This window comes from Choristoneura fumiferana, chromosome 2 (assembly GCF_025370935.1).
Source record: "Choristoneura fumiferana chromosome 2, NRCan_CFum_1, whole genome shotgun sequence".
Classification (NCBI taxonomy): domain Eukaryota; kingdom Metazoa; phylum Arthropoda; class Insecta; order Lepidoptera; family Tortricidae; genus Choristoneura; species Choristoneura fumiferana.
Window position 1 is genome coordinate 13283580 of NC_133473.1, and position 9062 is coordinate 13292641.

Genomic DNA, 9062 nt, shown 5'->3' on the forward strand with positions numbered 1-9062 from the left:
CCACGAGAAAGCATCCGAACAAGTTTTATTGACTGTCGCATCGAGTTGCACTAACTTGAAATTAAAGTGCAATTACATAGGCGAGAAGTCGGTTGGCAAAGATTTAACTTGTTCCGAGTCCCGGGGCGCCGTTGTCCGTGATTGTCGCCGGGAGCCCCAAGTCCGGTCCCCGTTCCCGGGATTAATTGCACACTCCGACCTCGTCCCGGCCGCGTTAACATGGAACCGTTTCAGTAAACGCAAAAATAACGTCTAATGTTATACTCAGTGATAATTGCCGCGGCTTGACAAAATTGCCTGGGCAGGGCGAAAACAAGCCAATTTGAGGGCCCGAGATGGAAGCTCAATCGTTGAAATATTATTCAACGGAATGGAATGAAGTCGTCGACGTTTCCGCTGTATCTACTCAAAGCTCAGAGACCGTTAGTACTAGAAAGCTGTAATTTGGCTGAATATACATATATCAGTCACGACGACAAAGTGGTAAATTAAAAAAGCTATAAATTTTTTTTTGAGTAGGTACCTCCCATAGACGTAAAGTGGGGGTGATTTTTTTATTCTCATCTAACCTTGTAGTGTGGGGTATCGTTGGATAGGCCTTTAAACCATTAGGGTTGCTAAAACAAATTTTTCGATTTGTTGATGTTGAAAAATATCACTTATTTTTTCGTAATGGCTACGGGACCCTATTTCGGGCGTGTCTGACACGCTCTTGGCCGGTTTTCATAGAAATTAAATACTGCTTTCAATGTACGCCATTTAGAACACAACTGACGTCATCTGTCACGCTACAAACATCAAGCATTTAGCTTTACACTGCTTCTTCGAATAAACATAAGTGTAACTTAAAAAAAAAAAACTAATTACTTTTAAAAGTCGCTGAACTAATGATGTTCAGTTTGACGAGTATGATCTATGTTTTAATTATTGCTCGTATTACAGGCCACACCCGTATAATATAGCTATACATCCATAATAATAAGCCACAATTTTTGTTGAATGCAAAACAATATTTTTATCCATTTCTATTTCTAGTAGGTAGGTACCTGGCGCTACACATAACTTTAGTGCCCAAAAAAGTAGTTTGAGACATTTTTTTTCACCACTTTCTATTAAGTTCCTAATTTTATGTGATAGTTCTCGCTGATGCTGTACCTATCTGTTTAATCAAACAATATAAACAGAACCGGCATCATATATACATCCATCACATAAATTAGCAGGAATTTAACATAGATGAGTTATAAAAAATATTATTTATTTTTATTATTTTATTATATTATAATTTACACCGCTACCTCACTCTTCTCGCCAGAACACACGAATAGGAACACTGCTGTATAGTGGCACTATAATTTCTTGAGGTAATAAAAAGTAGGAAAGTCAAGTCGAGCTTGCACTAGGTTCTTCGAGCGCATCCGACTATCTTTATCAATAAAACAACATACATAGCTGTTGTCCGCCATTTTGCTTTGGCTCGCAGGAATTATGCATCTTTACGGGATAAAAACTTTGCTATATCCTTCCTAGAGTCTCGAAGTATCTTCTTTATCATTTAGCGTAAAGAGGTAACAGACAAACAGACAGACAGTTGCTTTTACATTTTGGATTTGAAATCGAGCAATATAAGCAAATAAAGCAATACAGGCATACATGATATAAGCGACGAAAAAGTCGGCCAAGAGCGTGACGGACACGCCCAGGATAGGGTTCCGTTACCTTAATATTTTTCTAAGGATTTCGTATTGTGTACGGAATCTTCCAAGTTTAGGTATATTTTATACCTTAGGCTGGTATTTAGTCTTTTTACTGATAAATCTCAAGCAATCTTAGCCGCTATAATTTTCCTTGTAAATTTGATATATTTACTAACATTTTGAATTTTTTCAAATTTATTCACCAACAATAGAGGGGGGGACGCTCGATTTTAATGTAAATTTTCACTTTAAAGTCGAATATTTCGCAAACAGATCACTGAACACAAAATCGTCTTAACAAACCAATGGTTTTAAAAGACCTCTCTATCGATACCCCACACTATAGGATTAGCCAAGATTTTTTTTTTATTTTTTTTTAATTTACCACTTTGTGGGCGTGACTGATATGTATATTCATGTCAAATTACAGCTTTTTAGTACTAACGGTCGCTGAGCTTAGCCGCGGACGGTCAGACAGACAGACAGACATGGCGAAACTATAAGGGTTCCTAGTTGACTACGCGAACCCTAAAAATGAATTAGGTACTACGAACATCTGGATAAACTATTTAACAACAAAATGACATGTGAACAACATTCATCATATGAAATACTCGTACCTATTTGTTTAAAGAGGAGAATACCTCTTTCATTACTCATACTGTGAGAGTTAAATTCAATTTTGTTTAAAGAACCAATATCAAATGTTAATTTATTTGTTAGTCTGTGGTATTTGCTTGTTAAGCAAGGGTCCATGATTCGAGTTCCGCACCACACAAATATTTGAAAGCAAAGGTGACTTTTGTGTGAAGTTCCATGTGTTGACTGAAGATTCTCTGAGTACCGACCAGTTTCCTTTTGTTTATCTGGAAAGAGATAAAGCTTTTATGCCATATTTCAAAATTTACTGTCCTACGGGTTTAAGAATTCTTTCCTGAGATGGTTACCTTTATCTTGCGTGTTAATATCAGATAGATTAATCTAGTTTTATTAGTTTGCCTGACTGTAGTTTATTGACTGTCATTAATAGTGTAAAGGTGACATTATTTTTCGGAAAGATCACGGATTACGGGTAGATTTATTTTTATGGGTTGTAGAGAGGCCCGTTGATGTGAATAATTTTGGTCTGCCCCTCTCAATAGTTGCAACTTTGAGATACAATATAGCGCATAAAAGAGGCTTCATTGTTGTGAAAAAAAAACGATAATAGAAATGGTCAGTTTTAGTACCTACATATTCGAAGTATAGCGTCTCCTCATGTGAAACGAATCGGTCTGCCTGCTCTCAATGGTTGTATTTCGGTGCTATGACGCGCGCAAGTCGCTTTATTGTTTCGAGAAAAAAAACGATAAGAGAAATGGTCAGCAGGGCTACTACGAAACTCGAAGTTCGTGTCGTGCGGTCCCTCTGACACTTATAGAGAGCGAGAGGGACGGTACGATACGAACTTCGAGTTTCGAGTTTCGTAGTAGCCCTGCAGGCCCTATACCATACCACAAAGTGCAAAACTCGAACTTCGTATGTTGCCGTCCCGCTGACGCTTATGTCATTTAATACGCGAGTGAAAGGGACGGTGCGATACGAAATTCGATTTGCAATTTGTCAAGTATGACATCTCCGCCGCTGAAAGGAGTTGGTCTGCCGGCTCTAAGTAGTTGTATTTCAGAGCTATGATGCTCGCAACACTCGCAAGATGCTTAATTGTAAAGAAATTTCAAGGTAATTGTAATCAATAAAATATACATATCTGTCACGCCGCAGTGGTAAAGAAAACATTTCATTTCATCAAACATATTTTTCCCATAGACGTAAAGTGAGGGTGTTTTTTTTTTCTCAACTAATCCTATAAGTAGTGCGGGGTATCGTTGAATAGGTATTTGGGGGTTTGCCAGGACAATATTACGATTCAACTTTAAAAGAGCAAATTTTCATCAAAATCGAGCGTCTAACCCTCTAAAATCTAAACCGTTGGGTTAAATAAAAAAATTCAGTATATATAATATTTCAAAATTTACAAGGAAAATGATAACGGCTAAGATTGCTTGAAAATGAGTAGTAGGTTAAGTAGTTTATGAGTAACTAGCAGCCGAAGGTATAAAATATACCTAAACTTGGAAGATTCCGTACACAATACGAAATCCTTAGAAAACTATTAAGTACCTACTTGATTATTTCTTAATGGCTACGAAACCCTTTTTTGGGCGTGTCCGATACGCTCTTGGCCGGTCTTGGCTCTTAAAACGGTGAATTACCATTACATAATTAGGAATCCGTAATCATCTAGACAAATATTATAATTACTAGTAATTGGGAATCAATGTTGATTCCAAATTACTGGAATTGTTGACTTGATTACTTCCAGATAAGTAATCTGGTAGTTATCAAGTCAACATAAGAATTGGGCGGGAGTTGGGTCGGTCGATCGTCAGTCCATCCCTCATTTGTCCGTTACTTTTTATGCTTAAGCTTCATTATTTACCGTAATTGGCATAATGGAAATTTTCCCTGGCGAAGTTTAATTATTTCTAATTTTGCTGTAACTTCCATTTTAAAACAACGAAATTCCTCCACATCAGTAATGCATACCATTGTGTATATAATATAATATATATAATATACACCGTGCTTTTTTTGCATCCGTTAACTTCGGCAGACGGTCCAGTTCATTGATATGAACTACCTAATAGTTAACTTTTTCGTCAAGTTAAAGAAAAAAAAACGTTTTTTTTTTCATGCATATAACTTCACAGTCATTGCTAATAGTTAAATTGTAAAATAAACTTGACAAGTGACATTAACACATCAGTGACATCAAAAAAATCAACAAGTTTAACTTTCTTTTGCTAAATATATCTGAATTAAAAACGGATTAGTTATGGACTTTGAAAAAACATCATAAATTAAGAACCCATAAGCTGTTTTTCTGCTAATAAAATAATTATCTAAACTTTGATTATCTTTTTTAAACAGTACTTAGACCACTAGTGTCTTAGAGAAATTAACTTAATTTGACCTGTGGGTTGTCCTTTTAAAGTTATAGGATATCAAAAATAACACGGTGTGTGTGTGTATACATATAAAAATACTAACCCCTTATAAACAGATTCAACACCAAAATTTAATGTGAAAGTGAAATGCTAGAATGAATTTCTAAACCAAAAACAATTTTATTTTAGTGACGTTAACAAAATTCCAAAAAGGTTTGCCAATGAAGTAATCTAGTCTGGAACTGGAATAAAGTAATTCAGATTACTTAAGTACTTGATTACCGAGGAATCAAGATTACAGTAGTGGTTTAGAATACCGATTCCAAAGGAATTTATTACAAATGTAATCATAGTTCAGAATTACAGTAATTTTGATTAAGTACAAAAGAACCACGATTACTGGAATGTAATCGAGTAATTAATTCCAAAGTAATTGACTACGCCCTAATACGAGTATGTTTGGTAATAATCATCGATTAATCATTTTATAGCATAATGCATTTTTTTATATATTTAGCTTACAATATAATCTAGTTAATCATCTGGGTAAAATAAGATTCATCATTTACTCAGGTAGATTTAAATTGAGTATTTCTTGGCCAGTTCTTGGTTTTTCACCATACCAGATATCGTATTTCATATTTGAGGTCATAAGATGTCCATAAAACAAAATAACAATATTGGCTTCTAGTTATGTGTAGTTGACCCTGGACTTGGTAATAATAGTTGTAATTAGGTACTTTTCTCCAATATTCTCGTAAATATCCGCCTATCTGTCGCAAACATAGTCCGCGAAGTCCTTACAGACTGCCACAAATAAAAAAAAAAAAAAAAAAAAACTGCTGCAACAGGAGCGCCCGAGAATTGTATGAAATGAGGGCTATCGTTGTCTCACTAGATGGCGCACTGTTGCGTTGAGGTTTTAAGTGGTTCTTCAAAGTCTGTTATTACGGCGTTAAAACAAAGTTTAGATTAAAATCATATTTATACACTTTAAAACCGTCAGAAAATTCCAGCAACAAGTGTTGCTTAGTCCCGTTTCGTTCGGAAAAAAAGGGAGGACAAAAGTTTCCGAAAGAACAAAACGTCTCAAAAACACAGACATTATCCCCCGAACGCATAATTGCCATAATTAATTTTCAGGTAATGCAAAATATTCACAAAATATTCTAATTATAAATAAACCCGCGCAGCTCACCCAAAACTATGAGATTTGACATTCGGAGACCTCACGCTACAACTAGCGCCTCTAGCGGCGAATTCATTCGCGATAGCCCTCATTCCGTTAGCTACTGTACAGCTTTTTTTTTAAATTCACGTTTTGACTACGATATGTAAATTCCTTCTACCTTTTTTCTTTTTAAGTCCTAGTCTAAGATTTAATTTAGGAAGAAACAGCGTTTAAAAATGACCCGAACAGTGTAACTTTTTTTTTTTATATTTCGAGTTCAATCAAGCACAATTTATGAAAATACTAAAAAGCGTTCAGTAGCACTTTAAACCGTAATTTATTAATACAATGTTCGTTTGCATTTAACGTAATATTTTTTATTGATATAATACATTTGTTTTTTCAATTACATTATTATTTCTAGTGAAATGGCATTATGAGCCGTGTCATGTACTTTAAAAATAAACAACCGGCCAAGAGGGTGTCGGACACGACCAAAATAGGGTTCCGTAGCCAATACGAAAAATTAAGTAATATTTTTCTAATGATTTCGTATTTTGTACGGAATCTTCCAAGTTTAGGTATATTTTATACCTTAGGCTGCTATTTACTCTTAAACTACTAATAATTCTCAAGCAAACTTAGACGTTATAGTTTTTAGGGGGACGCCCTATTTTAATGAAAATTTGCACTTTAAAGTTGAATATTTCGCAAACAAATCACTGAATCGAAAAATCGTCTTAGAAAAGCCCTAATGATTTTAATCAAACGATCCATACCTATTCAACGATACCCCACACTATAGGGTTGGATGAGAAAAAAAACACCCCCACTTTACGTCTATGGGAGGTACCCTAAAAAAAATTGTTTTCTAATTTCTTATTGTACTATTTTATCGGCATAGTTTATGTATATATCCGTGCAAAATAACAGCTTTCTAGCATTGTTAGTTCCTGAGCAAAGCCGCAGACGGACAGACAGACAGACAGACATGGCGAATCTATAAGGGTTCCGTTTTGGCCATTTTGGCTCCGGAACCCTAAAAAGAAGTATCGCGAGATACTTATAAGGGCAAAAAAAAATTTTAAACCGTGCCCAAGCATTTAATTTAATAATATTCTAACAATTTTGCTTTATTTTCTCGCATTATTGGAGAAAAGAACTAGGTATTGTATATGCCTCAGCGGAAATGGCAATACGTGGATTCGTACTACTCTACTCATCCACGAATTGCTTTTTCCCGGCAGTAATGTACTATCCCTTTACACATTCTACATTTCGACCAACCAGGCTTATTCTTCTTAACCTATTATATCTTTCTAACCTTAGGTAATGTAATAAGGTTGGAGCATGATTCCTTCCAAGAAATATGGCGTGGTAGCCTTATGGTTAGGCCGTAAGCAGATGCCAAATTTACAATTAAAGATTGTCCGTAATAACCTGTATTTATAATTAGGTTAGAATAATAAAGTACCTACCTAATGTTCATAGCGTCAGTTTAGTCTGGGATAAAAGTTTTTGCTTTGTGGCTATGCCCTTTTCTTTCCCAAACTTGGTTCTGTACACTGCAGTGTTTATTAGATCTTTGTTAGGTATTTCAATAGTTATTTTAGCATTTATTTATATAAAATGCTGAAAGGTTTATTTGTTTTATTTTATTATTTTGTAGCTTAAATATTGATATGAAAATATATAGGCAGATAAAGGTGATAATGTTTACAACTCACACTTATGTGTATGAAAGAAAACCTTGTCGTCTAGTGGGCCTACTTATGGCTAATTCATTAAGAAATCACTTTACTAAATTGGCCTAGGAAACGTTTTTAGTTTAAGTAATTTAGATATAATAAAAATTTCACTGGACTGATCAATACGGGCACGTAGAATCGATCCTTAAATAAATCGTCAGTTCCACGAATATCTATTTAACCAACAGTTTGTAATGTAGTTATTCGTTAAATGCGGATATGTGCTTATCCAAAGCAAAACATAACTAAACTGGGAATGTGATAGATTATAATTTCTTAAATCTAATTAAGTTTCACAACCTGTATAATAAAAGATTTTACAGTTTTTTCTGATTCATGTTTACTCATTAAATCTCGAAAAGATGTTCTATAAGTTAAGGTATTTGGCGTACCTACCTTTAAAAACCAATGTTTTGTAGGTACTTAAGTGAAGCAATTATAAGTTGATAAATATCCACTTGGCTCGCCACACATAAATAGCCACACAACTCGAGTGATTCCGACACTTAATCACCTCAAACAATATAAAAATAAACAAACCTGGAGTTGTTTGTGTTTGATAGTTAGGTTTTTTCATCCACTCGTAGGGCGACCGCGGCGCCGCCGGCGGCTGGGAGGGCCGCGACCCCGGCGAGCCCTCTCCTGGACTGGCCAGGTCACCCCGGGCCGGGACGGCATCTCCCCGATCTCTCTCTCCCCGGCTCCTCTTCGGGAAGTGATGAGGATCCGGCGCCCATTCTCCCGGAGCCCCGTTCCACGCGCACCACTGCTGCTCCTCAAAGTTCTGCGGCTGCCAGCCGTACCAACCACTCGCGCTATACTGCCCCTTGCCTTGGTACATGGCGAGCGGGTTGACGTAGTTCACCATGCTTCGATCACCGTCCGCGCATTGCACACACTGCTGTCACTACACTCCGCACGGGCGGCACACGATGCCAGCACTACGAGGCAGATAACAATCGACTGACTGAGTGAAGCGAAACAGGCGAGCGGGTGGTTTGCGGCGGGAGGGGCGCTCGGGCGCCTGGGCGGGCCAGGCCCGACCAATAGCGACCCCGGCCACTTCTCGACCCGCCCCGGCAACCCATTGCCTGCTATTTTCATTTGCCTAATTACAACAAAAATAAATAATGAACGCGGCCGAAACACAGGGTTAATGGAGTCGGCCAGTGCCCAGTAATGAACTTAGATTAGCACTGACCTGAGAGATTAATTGAAAACATCATTTTTACTAAACATTTAATTGAAAGGGTTTAGCAGGCTAAGGAAGGACATGTGGCCCCTGTGAGGAATAGTTGAATTGGTAAATGTCAATTGTTTGTCGCCTCATAACTAGTAATCACTCCCAACTTTCAGCCCTCTATCTTGAAGTGTCACAGAGATAATGTAAAAAATGTATTTCTTAACATTTTTTATTCAAACTCGTTTTTCTCCTAATCCATAGCAGCTAAAGCATTGA

The 9062-nt window shown here is 36.7% G+C and overlaps 1 protein-coding gene across 1 annotated transcript; it reads right to left on the reverse strand.

Annotated features, from left to right (window-relative positions):
* Positions 1 to 4915: 4915 nt before the first annotated feature.
* Positions 4916 to 8471, reverse strand: LOC141445474 (uncharacterized). The gene is made up of 2 exons (XM_074111316.1): positions 8144 to 8471; positions 4916 to 4926 (listed from the first exon to the last, which is right to left on the reverse strand). Exons 1-2 carry the CDS (start codon positions 8469 to 8471, stop codon positions 4916 to 4918), a joined length of 339 nt encoding a protein of 112 aa, XP_073967417.1.
* Between the last annotated feature and the right edge of the window lie 591 nt (positions 8472 to 9062).

What these genes read in the sequence shown, in the direction of transcription:
- LOC141445474 (XM_074111316.1), bottom strand. Translation starts at nt 8,471, where the DNA reads ATGGTGAACTACGTCAACCCGCTCGCCATGTACCAAGGCAAGGGGCAG.